Source organism: Hyperolius riggenbachi, chromosome 1, assembly GCF_040937935.1.
Source record: "Hyperolius riggenbachi isolate aHypRig1 chromosome 1, aHypRig1.pri, whole genome shotgun sequence".
In the NCBI taxonomy this organism is placed as follows: domain Eukaryota; kingdom Metazoa; phylum Chordata; class Amphibia; order Anura; family Hyperoliidae; genus Hyperolius; species Hyperolius riggenbachi.
This window is the reverse complement of record NC_090646.1, coordinates 57,784,709-57,807,913: the sequence shown is the minus strand read 5'-3', so window position 1 is coordinate 57,807,913 and position 23,205 is coordinate 57,784,709. Positions and strand designations below refer to the sequence as shown.

The following is a 23,205-nucleotide window of genomic DNA, read 5'->3' as shown; positions in this document are numbered from 1 at the left end:
AGGGTGCAAAAAAGTGCCACACATGTGGTATCGCCGTACTCGGGAGAAGTAGTACAATGTGTTTTGGGGTGTATTTTTACACATACCCATGCTGGGTGGGAGAAATATCTCTGTAAATGGACAATTGTGTGTAAAAAAATCAAAAGATTGTCATTTGCAGAGGTATTTCTCCCACCCAGCATGGGTATGTGTAAAAATACACCCCAAAACACATTGTACTACTTCTCCCGAGTACGGCAATACCACATGTGTGGCACTTTTTTGCACCCTAACTGCGCTAAAGGGCCCAAAGTCCAATGAGCACCTTTAGGCTTTCACAGGTCATTTTGCGGAATTTGATTTCCAGACTACTCCTCACGGTTTAGGGCCCCTAAAATGCCAGGGCAGTATAGGAACCCCACAAATGACCCCATTTTAGAAAGAAGACACCCCAAGGTATTCCGTTAGGAGTATGGTGAGTTCATAGAAGATTTTATTTTTTGTCACAAGTTAGCGGAAAATGACACTTTGTGAAAAAAACAATACAAATCAATTTTCCGCTAACTTTTGACAAAAAATAAAATCTTCTATGAACTCACCATACTCCTAACGGAATACCTTGGGGTGTCTTCTTTCTAAAATGGGGTCATTTGTGGGGTTCCTATACTGCCCTGGCATTTTAGGGGCCCTAAACCGTGAGGAGGAGTCTGGAAATCAAATTCCGCAAAATGACCTGTGAAATCCTAAAGGTACTCATTGGACTTTGGGCCCTTTAGCGCAGTTAGGGTGCAAAAAAGTGCCACACATGTGGTATCACCGTACTCGGGAGAAGTAGTACAATGTGTTTTGGGGTGTATTTTTACACATACCCATGCTGGGTGGGAGAAATATCTCTGTAAATGGACAATTGTGTGTAAAAAAATCAAAAGATTGTCATTTGCAGAGGTATTTCTCCCACCCAGCATGGGTATGTGTAAAAATACACCCCAAAACACATTGTACTACTTCTCCCAAGTACGGCAATACCACATGTGTGGCACTTTTTTGCACCCTAACTGCGCTAAAGGGCCCAAAGTCCAATGAGCACCTTTAGGCTTTCACAGGTCATTTTGCGGAATTTGATTTCCAGACTACTCCTCACGGTTTAGGGCCCCTAAAATGCCAGGGCAGTATAGGAACCCCACAAATGACCCCATTTTAGAAAGAAGACACCCCAAGGTATTCCGTTAGGAGTATGGTGAGTTCATAGAAGATTTTATTTTTTGTCACAAGTTAGCGAAAAATGACACTTTGTGAAAAAAACAATACAAATCAATTTTCCGCTAACTTTTGACAAAAAATAAAATCTTCTATGAACTCACCATACTCCTAACGGAATACCTTGGGGTGTCTTCTTTCTAAAATGGGGTCATTTGTGGGGTTCCTATACTGCCCTGGCATTTTAGGGGCCCTAAACCGTGAGGAGGAGTCTGGAAATCAAATTCCGCAAAATGACCTGTGAAATCCTAAAGGTACTCATTGGACTTTGGGCCCTTTAGCGCAGTTAGGGTGCAAAAAAGTGCCACACATGTGGTATCGCCGTACTCGGGAGAAGTAGTACAATGTGTTTTGGGGTGTATTTTTACACATACCCATGCTGGGTGGGAGAAATAACTCTGTAAATGGACAATTGTGTGTAAAAAAATCAAAAGATTGTCATTTACAGAGGTATTTCTCCCACCCAGCATGGGTATGTGTAAAAATACACCCCAAAACACATTGTACTACTTCTCCCGAGTACGGCGATACCACATGTGTGGCACCTTTTTGCACCCTAACTGCGCTAAGGGGTCCAGAGTCCAATGAGTACCTTTAGGCTTTACAGGGGTGCTCAAAATTTAGCACCCCGCCCACTTGCCAGGACAGTTAACAAACCCCACAAATGACTCCATTTTGGAAAGAATACACAACAAGGTATTCCATGAGGGGAATGGTGAGGTCATTGAAAATTTTATTTTTTGTCACAAGTTAACGGAAAATGACACTTTGTTAAAAAAAAATAAAAAAAAAAATTCTGCTAACTTGTGACAAAAACTAAAATCTTTTATGAACTCACCGTGCACCTCACATAATACTTTAGGGTGTCCTCTTTCCAAAATGGGGTCATTTGTGGAGTCTGTCCTGGCATTTTAGGGTCTCTGCAATCATTACATGTATGGCCAGTATTAGGAGTTTCTGCTATACTCCTTATATTGGGTATACAAGTAATGCACTCTGGGCTGAAAGGAAAAATGAACGGCAAACATACCTTGCTCCACATCAATGGCAGATCTTCCTCCACATCAATGGCAGTGATAACCTCAGGAGAGAGACACCCCGTGCCACCCTGCACTCAGGGTGAGCCACCAACTTATGTGACTGGGCCTCAGAACTTTAGTATACAGCATTATGCCTGTAGGATACAGCAATATGCCTGCCAATAGAGATGACTCTGTGTGGCATTAAAGCATCATCATAGGCCCAAATCACATATAAACCGGGGGTGTCCACACTCAAGGGAAATTCAAACATGCCGTCTTATATCGCCAACCCAGGACAGATCAGCAATATCAAGCATGGAAACCGATCCTTCTTCCCATTTTTATGCTTACCCGTTTGGTCTTCAAGCTTACCTCTCCTCTCCCTGCGACAATGTGCGAAAGACCACTGAGTGTGTGCCTACTCCTGTGTCTGGAGTTCCCTAGGTTCTAATAGTGTACCTGCTCGTGGTACCTCTCAAAACACGGCCCTACGCATAGACCAGGCTGGTCAGGACAGCGGGGACAATAATAAACGGTGTCACTCCTTGTTCCAGCCCTGCTGCAGACACGGCAACGTTTTCTTCGGATGCGTTGACCTGGGGCACACGGAAGCTGATAGGCGTAATGCCTTCCATGCAGTCGGCTAGTTGCATCTGGGGGGGGGGGCCTGGCACCTCCTGGATACAGGATGTCCATAATGATCTCTTCCTGAAATTGGAGGAAAGATCCAGTTCTCCCAGCCTTACTGTAGAGAACAAAGCTGTTGTAAACTGCCAATTGAATCAGATAAAAAGACACTTTCTTATACCAGCGTCTTGTTTTCCGGGTAACTAAATAGGGCGCTAACCTCTGGTCATTGAAGTCCACCCCTCCCATGTTGACATTATATTCGTGGACGACAAGGGGCTTTTCAATGACCGCAGTTGCCCGTTGAATTTGGACTGTCGTGTCTGTGTGAATGGTGGACAGAAAGTAAACGTCCCTCTTGTCCCTCCATTTCACCGCGAGCAGGTCTTCAGTACGCAAGGCGACCCTCTGCCCCCGTAAAAGTCTGGTGGTAACGAGCCGTTGGGGGAAGCCCTGGCGACTAGGCCGCGCAGTGCCACAGCATCGGATTCCTTCTAACTTTAAGTGCTGAAAGAGGGCCACACTTGTGTAATAATTGTCCACAAAAAGATGGTACCCCTTCTGGAACAAGGGTGACACCAAGTCCCACACAACCTTTCCACTGCTCCCCAGGTAGTCAGGGCATCCGACCGGCTCCAATTTTGAGTCTTTTCCCTCATAGACCCTAAAACGACATGTATAGCCTGTGGCCCTTTCACAGAGCTTATACAGTTTCACCCCATACCGGGCGCGCTTGCTTGGGATGTACTGTTTGATGCCAAGGCGCCCGGTAAAGCGTAAGAGGGACTCGTCTACGCAGATGTTCTGTTCAGGGATATAAGCATCTGCAAATGTTGATGACAGGTGGTCTATGAGGGGCCGAATTTTGTGGAGCCGGTCATAAGCAGGGTGGCCCTTTTCATGACAGGTTTCGTCGTCGTTGAAGTGCAGGAAGCGCAGGATGGACTCAAATCGTGTCCTGGACATGGCAGCAGGGTACAAGGGAACATGATTTACTGGGTTCGTAGACCAATACGACCGCAGTACATTCTGTTTCATTAGTCCCAAGTGAAGGATAAGGGCCAAAAAGATTTTAATGTCGGAAACTTGGACTGGTTTCCACCCGAAAGGCTGGGCATACATGCTCTCCGGGTGCTCGGTGATGAATTGTGTGGCTTTACGGTTGGTCTCAACCACAATTAAGTCCAAGAGAACCTGGGTGATGAACAGCTGCAAAAAGTCTAGGGCCGTTCCTAGATGAGCTGTCGCCACCTGGACTCCAGACTGGGCGGTGAAAGGGGGCACTACGGGTGCGGCGGAATCAGGGGATTGCCAATCTGGTTGTGCCAGCACCTCTGGGAGTCTATGGGTACTACGGGCCCGTCTTCTTGTTGGTGGCTGCGACGGGGGTACTACTGCACTTGCCACCGTACCAGTTTCAACTTCCATGCTGACGCTCACCACTTCGTCAGGGTCTACGGAAGCACTGGCACTAAGTCCAGGAGATGCTGCGCTGCTGGTGCCTGCCTCACCAAGAAAACTATAAACAGCGCTAGCACCACCCTGCTGCCCTTGAGGCGGATCCTGCGCCACCTGCGGTCTAACGACTTGGGGTCTGGTACGCCTGGCTCTAGCCGGGACCATAGCCTCGTCATCAGTATCGGTCAGGGAACCACTGCTTTCTACAGGTTCAAAATCGGACCCGGAAGATTCGACGGATGATTCTTCCCAAAAGAACTCATCCGACTGGTCCATGTACCTGTATACCTCGTCATCGGAAAGCCCCCTTCTTGCCATTTTGGATTGCTAAATTTATGGGGTTTTCCTCCGAGACTACCCAGAAAAAAAGAGCACCTACCTAGCAAAAAGGGAGTATTTGAGAGGTATTGGGGTTGGTGGGAAGTGGGGTCTCAGAGGCAATCAAACAATCACGGGACAATCAAATCCAATTACAGCACAATCGACTCCAATCACAGCACAAGCAGATCTGATGCACTCGGAAGGTGATGGGGGGAGGGTGGGATTGGGTGTGGCGGGAAGTGGGGTCTCAGGCAATCAAACAATCACGGGGCAATCGAAGCCGATCACGGGACAATCAAATACAATTACAGCACAATCGACTCCAATCACAGCACAAGCAAATCTGATGCACTCGGAAGGTGGTGGTTGGAGGGGGTGGGGGGGTGGGGTTGGGTGTGGTGGGGGGGAGGGTGGGGTTGGGTGTGGCGGGAAGTGGGGTCTCAGGCAATCAAACAATCACGGGGCAATCGAAGCCGATCACGGGACAATCAAATACAATTACAGCACAATCGACTCCAATCACAGCCCAATCAAATCTGATGCACTCGGAAGGTGATGGGGGAGGGTGGGATTGGGTGTGGCGGGAAGTGGGGTCTCAGGCAATCAAACAATCACGGGGCAATCGAAGTCGATCACGGGACAATCAAATACAATTACAGCACAATCGACTCCAATCACAGCACAAGCAAATCTGATGCACTCGGAAGGTGGTGGTTGGAGGGGGTGGGGGGGTGGGGTTGGGTGTGGTGGGGGGGAGGGTGGGGTTGGGTGTGGCGGGAAGTGGGGTCTCAGGCAATCAAACAATCACGGGGCAATCGAAGCCGATCACGGGACAATCAAATACAATTACAGCACAATCGACTCCAATCACAGCCCAATCAAATCTGATGCACTCGGAAGGTGATGGGGGAGGGTGGGATTGGGTGTGGCGGGAAGTGGGGTCTCAGGCAATCAAACAATCACGGGGCAATCGAAGTCGATCACGGGACAATCAAATACAATTACAGCACAATCGACTCCAATCACAGCACAAGCAAATCTGATGCACTCGGAAGGTGGTGGTTGGAGGTGGTGGTGGGGGGGGGGGGGGGGTGGGGTGGGGTTGGGTGTGGTGGGGGGGAGGGTGGGGTTGGGTGTGGCGGGAAGTGGGGTCTCAGGCAATCAAACAATCACGGGGCAATCGAAGCCGATCACGGGACAATCAAATACAATTACACCACAATTGAATACAAGCGCAGCACAATCGAATACAAGCGCAGCACAGTCAAATACAATGCACTTGGACGGTGATTAGGGGGGGGGTCTGAGGGCGATTTGAGGGGATGGGGGGTTGATCAGGAGCCTGCACGGGGCAGACTGAGTCCTGATCTGATGAGAGGCAGACACAGGGGGTTACTGATCAAAGATCAGTTAGTGATTGCTGGGGAGGACAGATGTAAACAAACAGCAGGGGATGTAATCAGAAGGGGGGTACGAGGGCAATCGAGGGCCTGGGCAGGTGATCGGTTACCCCCGCGGGGCAGTTAGGGTCTGCTCTGATGGGTGGGGGTGCTGAGGGCTGATGGACAGGTGATAGACAGGTGATCAGAGGGGGATCAGAGGGGGATCAGAGGGTAATGTAGCTGTATACAAATGTATACAGTATACAGGGGGGTAGTCTGGGATGGGGTGTGGGGGTGATCTAAAGGTAGGGAGGGGGGATCAGGGGTGACTAGGAGGCAGTTAGGGACCTAAACTAAGGGGCAGCGTCGCTAGTTAGTGGCAGGTGGGGGGGGGTGGGGGTTTTGCAGGGGTGCAAGGGTGCTGGGCAGGGGTCTGCTGGGGTGATCAGGGGGGGTATGAGGCCTGGGGTGGGTGATCAGGGAGGCTGTGGGCAAAATCAAGCTGCGTGCAGTGAGACTTACAAGTGCTTCCTCCTCGCTGGTGGTCTCTGGAACAATGAGACCACGAGGCGAGGAGGAAGCACGTATAAGGCACTTTGTTTACCTAACAAAGTGCCTTATACTTAGGGATTGGCTGATCCTGCGGATTCCTCCGCTCGCCGGCTCTGCTAAGTGGCCGGCGAGCGGAGACAAAATGCCCGTGCTTCGATCCCGGGCGGAGGATCGCGTCACGGATGACGCGATCGCTCCGCCCATGCCCTTAAATGGACTGCCGCCTCTGTGGGTGAGGCCGTCCTGCAGGGCTCCACTTCCCCGCCGCCCCTGTGTAGTGGGCGGTCGGGAAGTGGTTAAAGAAAACCTGAACTGAAAATTAAAAGTCCAAATAAACATATACAAGTCATACTTACCTCCCGTGTAGTCTACTCCTCAATCTCTTTCTCCTGTCCCGTGTCCCAGTTGTCCACTGTGATCAAGGGAATTCTCCTTCCTCCATTTTAAAAATGGCTATTACCCCATACCATAACAGCTTTCTGCTCAGCACACTGTTTAACTGTAATATCAACTGTAATATCATCCACTTGAGCCATAGGGAAACATGGACATTACCTTGCACAGCAGTTGTCCTCTCAGCTATAACCGACAGCAACTGATATATAACTGACAGTAACTGATATATTTCAAGTCTGACAAAATGTCAGAACTGGAAGGGATCGTAGTCGGAAAAAAATGGTGAGCTTCTGAGAGGAACTGATGGCAAGGTAACAATATAATGTTCATTTGAATTTACCTCACGTGTTTATTTTAAATAATTTTACTCAGTTCAGGTTCCCTTTAAGTTTTTATAATAGCAATTTGCATATACTCCAGAATGTTATGAAGAGTGTTCAGATGAATTGCATAGTCCTTCTTTGCCATGGAAATTAACTGAATCCCAAAAAAACCTTCCACTGCATTTTATTGCTGTCATTAAAGGACCTTCTGAGATCATTTCAATAAATGGGCTTGATTCACAAAGCAGTAATAACTGTTATCACGCTGTTAAAAGTGCTTCGCGTGAAATTTAGCGGGAAAACGGTTATCGCGCACAAAAATTCCGGTACACGAGATAATGCAAATTTTTCGCTCGTTAACGTTCCGCATTCACATTATCGCGCAAATGCAAACGTTAATGCATAAAAAATTTGCACATTTTCACAGTCATGATAACAGTAATCATGGCTTTGTGAATCAAGCCCATTGTCTTGTTAACGCAGGTGAGAATGTTGATGAGCACAAGGCTGGAGATCATTATGTCAGGCTGATTTGATAAGAATGGCAGACTTGACATGTTAAAAGGAGGGCGATGCTTAAAATCATTGATCTTCCATTGTTAACCATGATGACCAGCAAAGAAACACATGCAGCCATCATTGTGTTGCATAAAAATGGCTTCACAGGCAAGGATGTTGTTGCTACTAAGATTGCACCTAAATCAATAATTTATAGGATCATCAAGAACTTCAATTAAAGAGTTTCAACTCTTGTTAAGAAGGCTTAAGGCATCCAAGAAATTCCAGCAAGTGCCAGGATCGTCTCCTAAAGAGGATTCAGCTGTGGGATCGGAGTGCAACCGGTGCAGAGGTTGCTCAGGAATGGCAGCAGGCAGGTGTGAGCGCATCTGCACACACAATGAGGCAAAGACTTTTGGAACATGGCCTGGTTTCAAGAAGGGCAGCAAAGAAGCCACTTCTCTCCTCAAAAAACATCAGGGACAGATTGCAGATCTTCTGCAGAAAGTATGGTGAATGGACTGCTGAGGACTGGGGCAAAGTCATATTCTCCGATGAAGCCCCTTTCCAATTGTTTGGGGCATCTGGAAAAAGGCCAGAGAAGAAAAGGTGAGTGCTACCATCAGTCCTGTGTCATGCCAACAGTAAAGCATCCTAAGACCATTCATGTGTGGGGTTGCTTCTTATCCAAGGGAGTGGGCTCACTCACAATTTTGCCAAAAAACACAGCCATGAGTAACAAATGGTACCAAAGAATGGTACCAAAACACCCTCCAACAGCAACTTCTTACTGTACATCACATAAACAGCTCAAAACTTTTGGCCAGGACTGTACATGGTGTTGTCACCAAAATTGCTACATATTTTAGGGAGAATAGTGGGGGCAAGTTAAAAAAATAATTTTAAAAAAATGTAGTTATTGAGATAATGGTTTTTAAACTGTATTCCTCTGAGTTTACCCTTTCCATTTTCAAATTCAACTTTCTCAAAAAATATGTATTTTTGAAAAACAAATATGGTGACAATAGCATGTATGGGGGCTGTGCTATTAACCACTAAAATGGCACAAAATTACACAAAAATGACATAAAATTAAGGTTCCTGATTACAATTACAGAGGAAATGTATTATGAGTTTGCAATTTGGAATTGGAATTGCGAATTTGGATGCAAAATTATGACTATGCAAAATGTGTGCTCATTGCTAGTGCTTCATTAAAATTAAGATTTTGCTAACTATCACTACATGTAATTTGCTGTAACAACACTTACAGTAATTTACTAATCTTTCAGGTATCATCCCTGTGACTTGCTATGACTCTTGCAAAGGGCAAACAATATTTGCTACCTTAGAGAAATCTCCTAGATCAGTGTTTCTCAACATTTTATTGATATGTACCCCTTTTAAAACCCTGTACTCACCAAGTACCCCCAGCATAGTAAACATTATCACAAGTACCCTTTGACAAAAATATATTTAATCGTAGTACATGATAATTGGTTCTAAACTATTTCCAAGCATTTACTATTGCTTTTAATTACTTAAAATACGAATTTGGTGTTGTTTAAATAATGTGTTTATTTATGATTAATAATTTTCTAAAACTCTAACTTTGTTATTCTTGGTTAAGTATATCAAGCCCAAGTACCCCCTAGAACCATCAGAAGTCCCCCGTGGGTACCACACATTGAAAACCTAGGTCCTAGATCACATATGTTCTCCAGTGTAGTCCATGTTTCCAGATTTAGTAAATCAACCTCTTAACACATACAGCATGGACTATTGTGCTCACTCCAGTCACTGCCCGCAGGCCACCAACCACTATAGAACCATCCCCACCAGAACCTCCAGGCACTGGAACTCAGTGGTGCTCGTAATGGGTCCATTACGATTACGTGAACTTTTATGTTAAGTACAGCATACTCTGTTAGTGAATTGTAATTACGCCTGTAATTATGCAATTACGCGTAATTCGCATTCTCTGTGTAAAAATATTTGCATCTATTCACTAGTTGTCTGCGCATGTGCATCTATTAGTTAAACATTCAATGGGAAGAATAGCGTTCGCATTTAAAAAAAATAGCATTCGTCAGCCAAGGTACCACACACACGTGGCCATTAGTAAAATATTCAATGCAAAAAATGAGTTCTTATGCAAACAAAAATTTAATAATGTCCACAGGGCTGCACCACCAATATTCTATAAGCTCACAGTAAACCAATAATGCCAGCTCCTGGTACAAAGTCGTAACAAAAACTTTTATCACAGATTTGTAGTATCGCTGTTATACTGTTCCAGATGAAAAGAAATATCCAGCTTTGTGATAGAACAAAAAAATAGCGTTCATCAGCCAGTATACTGCACATGCGCAGCTATATAAATATTACATTTTAAAATCCCTTTGTATATGTAAAAATGTTTGCAAATAAAATTACACGTAAATTACGCTATTGTGCGTAATTACGGTTAGTAATTAGGTTGACATGTGAAAACTGTTTATGCGTAATCAGCGAATTTCACATTATGATGTGTAATTGCGAAATATGATGCACATGCACAATAAAAAAGCAGAGTGTGGCCATGAAGATATTTGATAATCTCACAGATTGAAGGAAATAGTGTCCATGACATAAGAATAATATATGACCACTGAGTAGTCAGAAAAATGTCATTTATTTAGGACTTATCCAAAACAAAACATTAAAACCACTAAAAACAAGCAGTGGTTGGCAGATCATATAATATAGCATGCAATACAAGAGTGGGCTATTGAAGATAGATACCATGTTAGATTATAAATCAATACAAACAGACCCCAGATCTAGGTAAGAATATTGAAGAGCCATATGAGTGAGTGAGTGAGTGAGTGAGTGAGTGAGTGAGTGAGTGAGTGAGAGAGAATAGCATAGAAAGGTAGTAAGTAAGTTACCCACTGCAATGATAAAGTGTATCGCAACCCGCTGTCTCATGCATTTCAAAAACCTGTTTCTGTTTTCGGAACGCGTGAGACAGCTCGGCGGGTGGCGATACACTTTATCATTGCAGTGGCTTACTACCTTTCTATGCTATTTTCTCTCACTCTCAGATAGCTTATATGGCTCTTCAATATTGTTAGCGCTCTAGCGCCCGTTGTTTAACGGGAGGGCCTTTTTACTAGTTGATTTATAATCTTACATGGTATCTATTTTCAATAGCCCACTGTTGTATTACATGCTGCCAACTGCTGCTTGTTTTAGATAAGTCCTAAATAAATTATAATTTTCTAACTACTCAGCGGTCATATAATATTCTTATGTCATGGACACTATTTCCTTCAGTTTGTGAGTGTAATTACACATAGGCGTAATTTCTGCACCACCACCAGTGGAACTCAGTCTTCCCCTAAGCAGTCCTCCTGAACTCAAGCCCCCTCTCCTGTATTACCTCCCAAGCTCCCCCACCTGCCTCACCGGCATCCTTGCCTCACTGAACCCTAGTCCTGAAAGTCAATCTGACTGCCTCTAAAGGACAGATGCAAGCTAAATAAAAAAAAAGAAATCTACTTACCCGGAGCTTCCTCCAGCCCCTGCCAGCTGATATGTCCGCCACTGCAGCTCTGGTCTCAGCCTGTGTCCCGGGGTTCCTTCCGCTGCAGATGCCGAAGAGTATCTACCTCACCTGTGTGACCGTTGCTCGCGATCACACTCACGTGGTCTGGAGTGTTCTGCAGAACTACTGCTCCTGCACAAAACAATCCAGACCATGTCAGTGCGATCGCGAGCGGAGCTCATGCAGGTTCAGAAGATGCCAACCTGGCGAGGCCAGCATCTGCAACGGAGGGGACCTTTAATGCTCATTATTCACTGTATGTACTTGCAGTACATTGTACCAGTGTACCACAAATAATTCCGGGTGCGATAATTATCATACTTGGCGAATAAAGCGGATACTGGTTCTAATATTGCAAAATCCCAGTTACCATAACAGACCTGCTCTTTTCCACAGTTAGAAGTACTAACTATCCTATACAATAAAATGCAAGTGTCCCTGCGTCATCAACTGAATGATTGTGTCCCTGGCATTTTTGTACTGAGCATGTGCGCAGCCAGGGCAGTTAGGACACAGGGCCGGATCTGACAGCTTGCTATGTGTGGTTCTGGGAAATAACAGCTTTTTCCAACTGCCAAGCAAGCAGCTCCCTGTGCGCATATACTTCAGACAGTGGTGGAGAATGAGCAAGAGGGACGCATATGTGTGTGCATTGCGGGGGGTAGCGGCTCTGACCTAGTGCCCGTTTTTTAACGGGCAGGCCTTTTTACTAGTAGTATATAAGGTAATAGTCCACATGAATGGAATCCGGAGGGCTTAGAGCAAAATTGATGTACGCTGCAGGGAAACATAATGTACTTACAGCAAACAGCAGCAATCCACATTCGTAGTGTGAAAATCATGAACAGTGAATATTCCACCAATAATGATGTCTCCAGGCTGAAAGTATCCTTTGTGAAATATAGATTCTGGTTTTCCGAGAGAACATTGAGGATTTCTTCTTAGTTCTTGATTTTGAGTGAATAGCAAAATACTGACACTTGCTATTGTCTTATAAAGTATAGATTTTCCAAACATTTTCCTTTTAGGCTGATACTATTCTATCCCTTTATTATAGTGCATCATCATGGCACACAGGCCATGCAGCATGAATTGTAAGAGCAGAGCGTCTGATTGCTGCATGACCTGTGTGAGTGAGCTTATATACACATCAAAGTGAATGTAAGACTATTGCATTTAAATTTAATGTTTTTATTTTTGAATATAAACAGTCCCAGACTTTTAAAATAAATATTTTTTTTCCTTAGTAGGTTACATATTGTTTAAAAAAAATAAACTAAATAAAAAAATGAGATCTTACTAATATAAATAGGAAAGTTTGGGTGTTTGGATGTTTGTTACTCAATCACGCAAAAATGGCTGAATGGATTTGAATGAAATTTGGCACTAGAGATGTCACGAACTGTTCGCCGGCGAACTTCGGGGGTTCGCGTTCGCCTACCAAATGCGAACTTTTCCGGAAGTTCGATTCGCCCCATAAAGCTCTATTGAGCAAAACTTTTACTCCTTATATTACAGCCAGCGGACACATTATTGCCATACACACTGCTCTCAATGCTGGAGGCCCTCCCTCCCTCCTCTCCTCTCCCTCTTCCTCCAAGTAAGGTCCTTATACTGCCTACACTAATTAGTTAAGGGACAGCTGCTACACACGCTGCTAGGGAGATTTTAATTAGCCTGTTTGTGGGTTCCTCCCCTCCTCCCTCCTACTGGAGGGAGGAGGGTCTCATCTGCCAGGGAATTCCAGTATTTCAAAAACCAGCTTATATACCATGATAGGGATTTGAACGCAGGCCTCAGTGTATGGTAGGCAACTAACATATCCATTTTACCACCAACACTAGTAGCTAAAAGTAGCTAAAAGTAGCTAAAAGTAGCTAAAAGTAGCTGAAAGTAGCCTAGCATGTACCATTTATGCTTAATGCAAGAGAAAAATTAGACAAGACAAATAACATTTATACCACACTTTTCTCCTGGCAGACTCAAAGCACCAGAGCTGCAGCCACTAGAGCACACTCTATAGGCAGTAGCACAGATATGTAGCCAGACATGGCCTTGTATTTTGTGTTCAACAGTTGTCAAGAGAACAATTAGACAAGATAGCAGTGTTAGGAAGACTTGCCTAAGGTCTCCTACTGAATTGTTGCTGGCTTACTGAACAGACAGAGACAAGATTTGAACTCTGGTCTCCTGTGTCAGAGGCAGAGCCATTCACCATTACACCATGCAACCACTGCTTACAGGCATGTAGCCAGACATGGCCTTGTATTTTGTGTTCAACAGTTGTCACGAGAAAAATTAGACAAGATAGCAGCGTTAGGAAGACTTGCCTAAGGTCTCCTACTGAATAGGTGCAGGCTTACTGAACAGACAGAGACGAGATTCGAACTCTGGTCTCCTGTGTCAGAGGCAGAGCCATTCACCATTACACCATGCAGCCACTGCTTACAGACATGTAGCCAGACATGTAGCCAGACATAGCCTTGTATTTTGTGTTCAACAGTTGTCACGAGAAAAATTAGACAAGATAGCAGTGTTAGGAAGACTTGCCTAAGGTCTCCTACTGAATAGGTGCTGGCTTACTGAACAGACAGAGACGAGATTCGAACTCTGGTCTCTTGTGTCAGAGGCAGAGCCATTCACCATTACACCATGCAGCCACTGCTTACAGATATGTAGCCAGACATGGCCTTGTATTTTGTGTTCAACAGTTGTCAAGAGAAAAATTAGACAAGATAGCAGTGATAGGAAGACTTGCCTAAGGTCTCCGACTGAATAGGAGAACAGGGTTCGCGAACCGAAAATCGGAGGTTCGCGACATCTCTATTTGGCACACACATAGTACATTACCTGGAATAAAGTATAGGATACTTTTTATTCCTCTAACCAAAAAGGGGGCGGAGACAAATGCAAATTTCACTGGAAAAATGTAAACTGCAGCATTTCTTACACTGTTATTGGTAGGGTTCTCAAACTTTGCACAATTGGTCACTGGGTGACTGGGATTAATATTCAGAAAGGTGGGTGGGGTCTACAAAAGCCAATCAAAATTCACCCTATTGCTTTTCAAGGGGAATATTTCATTGCTGACATTCTTGCACTGTTAATGGCACAAGCCTCAAACCTGGTACTAGGTGACTGGGATTCAAATTAAGAAAAGGGGTGGAGCCACAAACAGCCAATCAGATTTGTTTCATTTCAATGCAAATTATTGATGCCAAATACCACAAAGGTCACAAACATGGTCATTGAGTAATTGTGTGTTAGGTTTAGAAAAAGTTGGCGCAGCCAACACTAGCCAACTACATACCCGGGAGCTGTGATATGGTATGGCAGCGTACGGAGTGTCCACTATTGCTATATTCTTTCTCTTAAGCACCATATATAGACCTGATAAGGCGGTTTATGCCGTGAAACTCTTGTCCAGAGTGCATTCTACCAATAAATGCTTTTCATCATCCCTACTGAGTGAAGTGTCATTTCATAAGGTAGGCGATCTATGTTACCATTATAAACTGCACCTTATGCAACACCATAAAACCAACAACAAGGGCGCCTCCTACAGTCTTCCCAACTACATACCCGGGCAATGCCAACAACAGTGGGCGGAGACAAGTACAAATTTCACTGGAAAAATGTAAACTGCAGCCATTCTTACACTGTTACTGTTAGGTTTCTTAAAGTGAACCAGAGACGAAGCACCCTTGTGTATTTTACCATAGAAATCAGTGGGAACATTAGAGAAAACATTTACCATGCTCTCTGTTCCATCCTCACTGCTAAAAGTGTCTGTTATCTAGCTGAGATAAGAATCCCGGACTGAGCATTGATTCTGGCTTTGCTATAATGACTCAGCTATAATGATTCCTGAGCAAAGCCAGCAGGGGGCAGGCTTGGACTTGAAGACAGCAAAGAACACAGTCTCAGCTATAATTATTCTGTAGCAAAGCCAGACCGACTGCTTAGTCGGGATTCTTATCTTAGAGGTGATAACAGGCAAATTAAACAGAGAACAATGTAACAAAGAGCAGATTAGGTGTTTACTGTCATGTTCCCACTGATTTATAAGGTAAAATACATGAGGTTGCTTCATCTCTGGTTCTCTTTAAACTTTGCACAGTTGGTCACTGGGTGACTGGGATTAATATTCAGAAAAGTGTGTGGAGCCTACAAAAGCCAATCAAAATTCAGCAAGGTCAAAACCAGAGAGACAAACAGTAATATAATTGCTTAGCCAAAGGATTTGTTAAGGAATAGCAAAGGTCATACACGGTAGGTAACAAGGATTCAGAGTGCAGGAACAAGGCAAGGAGGGCTAAATAACTGGTAACAAGAACAGGTAACAGGCTCGATGAACTAGCAGTGAACTGGTCTGCTGGAGCTGATTATATAGTGTGCTAGGAGGCCAAACGACAATATTCAGGTGATCTCAGACCTACCCTCATTAGCAGTCTGCAACAGTATAGTTCCTGAAGGAGAGACCACTGCTGGTGGGCAGAGAGCAGTTCAGACTGCATAATCCCCAAAGAGAGTGAGGACATCTGCTGGTGAGACAGAGGAACTCCATCCAAATAGTTCATGATGTTACCAGCAGATGTGGATTGTGACATTACCCCCCCCCCCCCCCAAGGAGCTACCTCTAGATGCTCCACATGAACTCACACCCACCTGGGTGCCAGGAAACAATGAGTGGAAAGGTAGGTAGCGATTTAGTCAGCAAAATGTGCAATAATATATAAGACAGCAAATCAAATGTTACCAAGCTGAACAGTTTTAGGTTCACCAGGCAACAAAGTATGCTGGAGACCAAATTGGAGACACTTAGGCAATACAGGAAACCAATAGGCAGGACACCCATAGGAATGCTGGATCCGAAGTCATCGGGTAGCACAGTACACTGGATACCAACAAGAAGAACAGAACACCCTCAGCAGAAACATCGGACTGAAAGGCATCAGGAGGAACACTAGACGGAAAGGCAACAGCAGAAACAGTACATTGGAAACCATTAGGAACAGTAGACAGGAAGCCTTCAGGAACAGCAGACAGGAAGCCTTCAGGAACAGCAGACGGGAAGCCATCAGAATCAGCAGGCGAGAAGCCATCAGGAACAGCAGACAGGAAGCCATCAGGAACAGCAGATGAGAAGCCATCAGGAGGAACAATGGCATGGACATCTTTGGGAGGAACAGTAGACTGGTCATTATCAGGGTGGATAATAAACTGAAAGTTATTCACCAGTAGGGCAGGCAGGGCAGCAGACTGGATAATCTCAGGCAAAAGTCTATAAGGTTGAGAAGCAGCAACAGTTTGTAGGAGCAGGGTATCTGAAGGAGTCTGTGACAACTGAGTACCAGAAAATGTTTTTATGGGCAATGCATTTAATCACTGGGCCTTGCCAAAAGACTGTAAGGACTGATCCTCAGCAGATCATTGTGGAAGCTGGATCTCAGCAAACATCAATGTGTGTAGGGCCTCAGTAGCAACCTGTGAAAACAGGGTTTTAGCAGGAAATTGTTGGAACAGTCCTTCAGCAGAGGATTGAGGGAGCTGGGTCTCAGCCGGAGTAATTGAGTACAGGGCTCGATGAACTAGCAGTGAACTGGTCTGGTGGAGCTGATTATATATTGTGCTGGGAGGTCAGATGACAATGTCCAAGTAATCTCAGACCTGTCCTCATTAGCAGTCTGCAACAGAATAGTTCCTCAAGGAGAGACTTCTGCTGGTGGGCAGAGAGCAGTTCAGGCTGCCTAATCCCCGAAGAGACAGAGGAAGTTCATCCAAATAGTTCATGATGTTACCAGCAGATGCAGATTGTGACAAAGACTCTGATTTGCTATGCTCAGTGATCACTTCCTGGTTTACCCTAAACAGGAATTAGAATTGATACATGATTCTAACCACCAAACCAAAGCTTTGCATATGTATTTCTCACCTATCACGAAACTGATAACATTCTAAAATTCACTTCTTAAGTCCCAATATTGCTTTAAATAGTCACAATGATAGGGTTTAGTGAGTTTAGTTAATACACCTTCACTATTTTTGCCCCTGTAGACCACATGATGTAGGTGCTTATAATGTGCAGTCAATGAGTACTGCACACGTACTAGCATATTCCTGTGCTCATTTCCCATCCCCCCACCTCATACCATGCCTATACTAACTCTGAATCTCCCAAATGACCCTTCCACCATGCAGATATCGGTAGGTGGAAGTGATCCCGGAGTAAGTATGAACTCAGCACTAGAAATGGCCCGAACAGTTCGTCGGTGGACAGTTCCCGGTGAACTTGTGCTGTTCGCCATTTGCATTTAACACAATTATTTAAAAAAAAATGTGTTTGCATTTTACATAAAAGTCATTGGGCGCTGACTTTAGGGGTTAATAGCAATGCTTGTCCCCCAGCCTGCATGGGGGAAAAGGGGTTAAAGAGGCTCGGGAGGGGACTTCATCATTTTTTTTTTTTATATTTCCCACACTCTAAAGAAAAAGCGTTGCCACTTCCATGGGGTTTCCAGGGGGTACGGATCCCCTGGGAACCATGTCATGTCAAGTCACTGCTCTTTCTTTTGATATATGTAAATTTACACTACCAGATAACTTAAAATTAATTTTCTCCAAAACTATAAGTTCTTTTTTAATGTTTTTTTTTTCATCTTGTTCCAACTGTCCTTTTTAACATACCCTGCAAATCTAGTGTTTCTAGCACGTACGGGGGCTTTACTATTAACCACTAAATTTGGCGGCCCTTAAATAAAAAAGAAAAACAAACAAAAAAAAAAACAACCTTTAAAAAAGTGTTTGCACAAAATACATATTTTTTTTAGTTGATCCTCCTCTGCCACACCACTGTTTAGGTTTTGGTACACTTTTTTCACCTTTTTAAAGAAACAGTCCAGTACAGGTTCAGGCTAGCACACCGAGTTCAGGATGCAAGTAATCTTTTTATTGCTTCATCAGCACGAAAACATTTGACAATTGTTTCGGGGCACGGCGGGTCTCCTTCTTCAGACAGTGCAGATAAACAGATTATCTGCACTTTCTGAAGGAGACCCGCCGTGCCCCGAAACAATTGTCAAATGTTTTCGTGCTGGTGAAGCAATAAACAGATTACTTGCATCCTGAACTCGGTGTGCTAGCCTGAACCTATACTGGACTATTGATGTACCGGGTGCTTTGGCTTAGCACCCAAAGGCTACGCAACCATCCCTTGGGTAAGGTGTGCCACCTCTACGATCTCTATGTCTTCTTTTTTAAAGAAATTGAGGCTGCAGAGATGCTCTGAAAGTTTTAAAGTTTTCCTGCCAATTAAAATCTATGGAGCCCACTACAAACTGCTGGTACGCGAACATTTGGAGTAATTTGATGTTCGCTACATAACTAATCACCACTCCTTGTTTCACTGACATTAAACAATACTGCAGCAAGCCGTGTAGAGCTGAAAATGCCATGTTCCAGCTTGATGATTTAATCAATTTGGGACCTTGTACATGCTGCCGTACAAGACTGTATGGAGTGCTGGCATGGGAGGGCTACTCATTGCTGGAATAGACTAGACAAATAACATTTATATCTCGCTTTCTCCTCACAGACTCAAAGCACCAGACACTAGGGTGCGCTCTATTGGCAGTAGCAGTGTAAGGGAGACTTGCCCAAGGTCTCCTACTGAATAGGTGCTGGCTTACTGAACAGGAAGAGCTGAGACTCGAACCCTGGTCTCCTGTGTCAGAGGCAGAGCCCTTAACCATTACACCATTCAGCCACCAATAAAGAGAGGTGAGTCCATATTTACCCATCATGCTTTCTGCTGCCACATTGCATGGGATGAGGGGGACACTAGTGTATCAGGGAAGCCTATAAAGAAGGTGGGCGGGCTAGAGGAAAACACAGGGAGACATATTTAGCAGCAGGGAGAACCACTAGACGACCAGGGAGATTTTTTTTTCACAGGAGGGAGGACCACTAGACTACCAGGAAAGTCTGTAAGGGAAGAGGGCCACTAGACCATTGGGGAACCATACAGTATTTAGGGGAGAGTGAGGTCCACTAGACTACTAGTGGGAGCTGTATAAGGGTGGGGCACTAGACTACCAGTGAAGTATATACAAAGAGGGGGCCTCTACACCAACAGAGCAATGCACATTGGTCATAGTGCAAGGACCACCATCTAGTGGCACAGCACAGGGGCCTCTATAAAGGGCATAGCATACTGGCCAACATAAGAGGTGCACAACATAAGGACCAGTACAAAGGGCTCACAGGGACTGCTATAAGGAGGCATTCATTTTAAAGGCACTCTAAGGGAGAGCCTAAAGGTGGTCTTGAATAGATGGATGCTTTAATAAAGGCAGCTAAAAGGAAGACATGTGCAATGTGGACATGTATTAGTGGTAGAAATATAGTGTCCAGGGGCGTAGCAATAGGGGGTGCAGAGGTTGTGATCACATTGGGGCCATTGGGCCTGGGTCCTACCTCAACTTCAGTATTAGCTCTCTATTGGTCCTGTGCTCATAATAATCACTTCTATAGATTCTTTGAATAGTGGTAATCATTAACAAGCTGCTCCCCATCCCCTTCTTGCAACTCTGACACTGTAATTGCCATTGGCAGGTTTTGGTGCGCCGTATCAATTGTTATGTATAGAGTGCTTGGGGGGCCCCAATGTAAAACTTACATTGGGGCCCACAGCTCCTGAGCTACGCCACTGATAGAGTCGATGCATTGGGAATTATCACAATAGAAGCATTGTATATCTTTACTTCAAAATCAGATATCATCACCATACAATGTGCCAGCAACATAATTCAAGATTTATGGCAAACGGGATATATTGTACAAAAGGAAGGGTAAAAGTGGATGGAAAAGAAATGTATGCTTTAATACCAATGCAGTGGGCAAACAATGGGCTTGATAAATCAAGCAGCACTGCTAAAGCAGCATGGCTTAATAAGCCGTAGTGCGCCCTATGCACACCTTACATAGCAGTGTGCGTTGCCATGTAAGAAGTGTACCTTAGCAATGCAAATTAATACAGTAGCGGCCACGGGTGAAGTATCGCAGTAGCGATACTTCACAGAAGCAGGGCGACCCGCAGTTAATGTTAAGTGCATTGCTTAACTGTGTAACTAAGGTAAGGCACACTCCTTACATGGCAGCGCGCACTGCTATATAAGGTATGCATAAGGAGCACTACAGCTCATTAAGCTGCGCTGCTTTAGCAGCGCTGCATGAATCAAGCCCATTGAGTTTTATCTAGTGTACAGTAGGGCGCATTGAGATTTGTCAACTAAACTGGTGGTGTGGGATCCATAGATATTTCAAATTTTTTCCAAGGTGAATGCAAAGTAGCTATAGAAAGGCTAGAGATAATATAACTAATATTTGGTGTGGTGGGTCTATATAGACGACAAGCACTTAAACGATACATGAGATGATCTAAAAATGAAAAGTTTTACTCACCCATGGCTTCTTTCAGCTCCTAGACATCTATCAGGTCCCACAACAACGTTCCACTCTGCTCCAGGCCACTGCTGTCCCCTCCATAATATCGCAGTCCACGGCTGGGTCGTGGTCTTCTGCACATCAGCAGTCGCGCCTCTCGTGATCGTGCTCCCATGGGCAGTGCGCTCCTTGCCACGATCACAAGAGACCCACGCATGTGCAGAAGACCATGACCCCACTGCGGGTTGCAAACTTATGGAGGGGACAGTGGCAGCTTAGAACTGAGGGGAACTTTGGCGTGGGACCTGACTGACTACCTATGGGCTGGAAGAAGACAGGTGAGTAAAACTTTGCTTTTTTTAGGTTATCCTTTGAACAAATTTTGCTTATCAAGATAAACCCAGTGTGGGTAATTATTCCTATTCATATTGATAAGTGGCTGGATGGTGTACTGGTTAAGGGCTCTGCCTCTGACATGGGAGACCTGGGTTCGAATCTCGGCTCTGCCTGTTCAGTAAGCCAGTAATTCAGTAAGGAGTTCATTGGGCAAGACTCCCTAACACTGCTACTGCCTACTGAGTGCGCTCTAGTGGCTGCCTCGCAAGCGCTTTGAGTCCGACAGGAGAAAGGCGCTATACAAATACTGCCATTATTATTATAAGAACATCTAGCTGTATTCAGCAAATGCACAAAAAGTCCAAGACAAGTGGCGGGAAATGGAATAAGGAAAACACGTGTTTATTGCATAATATTTAGAAATACATCTTTGTGATTGTCAATGGCAGTGTTTAAGCAAAAGGTTTTTAGCATTTAAATCTGGTCTCATCAGAATAATGTAACATTTAGGTAAAAATATCAGCCCAAGTATTCCAACACTAGAAGATAGTATGGCAAATATCTCTACAAGCACAGCACTCTTTCCTGTAGCACTCATATAAGCTGGGATAAAAGTGATCCACACACTGCAGAACACCAGCATGCTAAAGGTGATGTATTTGGCCTCGTTGAAGCTATCTGGTAAGTTCCTGGCCAGGAAAGCCACCATGAAACTCACAGCTGCTAGAAGCCCCATGTAACCCAGGAGTAGGGAAAATGCCAGTGGAGAACCTTCATTGCACTGAATGACAATTTTGTCTTGATACAAGTCAAAATTATTTTCTGGGAATGGAGGAGAAATAGATAACCAGAATAAACTGACCAAAATCTGTATTAATGAACAAGTAAAAACAACAAAGTTGGGGATTTTTACACCTATGACTTTCCTCCAGGAACTTCCAGGCTTGATGGCTTTAAAGGCTGCATAGACCATGAGGGTTTTGGCTAGAATGGAAGAAATAGCAATGGAAAAGATGATGCCATATAAAGTGTGTCGTACTATACAAGTGGCATGCACTGGACGACCTATAAACAAAAATACGCAGATGAAGGTCAACATGATGCAAGTGAGTAGAAGAAAACTTAAGTTGTTATTGTTGGCTTTGATAACTGCTGTGTCCCGGTATATGATGAACATGCCCAAGATGACTGAAGATTTCACAAACAGAAATGCTGTGACAGAGCATAGAACGAGGGATATCGGGTCATTATTGTAGGAGAGGAATTCAACTTGCTTTGGAACACATTGATTATGATCATTTGGCCACTGGTCTTCTGGACACTTCACACAATATCCTTTATCTAGCAAAGAAAAGTCCACATTAACAGTCAATTCTAGTTCATAGATTTTAGCTCTGGTATACTTCAAAAACTGTGTCATTGAGCAGAGCCAATAAAACATAAAAAACTTGCTCGGGTATGTATTTAGTTGCTGTCGAAACAGGCAACTTTTTCTAGCCTTGACACAAAGTCAGCCAATGGCCACAAAATTTTTGAACTTTGAGGTCCTTGGCATCAATAACGTGAGAATGAAGGCAGTTTAAATTTTTCCCATTGAAATTAGTCAGACAAATCTGATTGGCTGTTTGTGGCTCTGCCCCCTTTTCTGAATTTGAAACGCAGTGACCCACTGTGCCACATTTGAAAACCCTGCCATTTACAGTGTAAGAACTGCTGCAGTTTAAAGGAGTCATAAAGGAGAACATTTAATAAAATAAGTGCTACTTACCGGGGGCTTCCTCCAGCCCCAAGCTCCCAGCATGTCCCTCGCCGCAGCTCTCCCCGCAGCCGTTCGCCGCAGCTCGCTCCCGGTCCCCGGCTCAATGACCAAGTTTGTGAGCTCTGGGGTCCTTGACATTAATAATCTGAGAATGGAAGCAGTATATCAATCAAACAAATATTATTGGCTGTTTTTGACTCTGACCCCTTTTCTGGTTTAGAAACCCCCTGTCACCCAATGACCGGCTGTAGCAGGTTTGAGG

The 23,205-nt window shown here is 44.4% G+C and overlaps 2 protein-coding genes across 2 annotated transcripts in view; both read right to left on the bottom strand.

Moving 5' to 3' along the window:
• Window positions 1-20,870, bottom strand: part of LOC137553180 (vomeronasal type-2 receptor 26-like) — a 66,141-nt gene extending 45,271 nt beyond the window's left edge. Inside the window, exons 1-2 of the mRNA XM_068271439.1 lie at window positions 20,867-20,870; window positions 16,402-16,581 (exon numbers count right to left, since the gene is read on the bottom strand). Of these exons, the coding sequence (XP_068127540.1) occupies window positions 16,402-16,581; window positions 20,867-20,870 (184 nt within the window). The remainder of the gene's footprint in view (window positions 1-16,401; window positions 16,582-20,866) is intronic.
• A 753-nt stretch (window positions 20,871-21,623) lies between these two features.
• The window catches only part of LOC137553020 (vomeronasal type-2 receptor 26-like), a 70,224-nt gene continuing 68,642 nt past the window's right edge, over window positions 21,624-23,205 (bottom strand). The window contains exon 6 of the mRNA XM_068271428.1: window positions 21,624-22,525. Coding sequence (XP_068127529.1) covers window positions 21,624-22,525 — 902 coding nt within the window. The remainder of the gene's footprint in view (window positions 22,526-23,205) is intronic.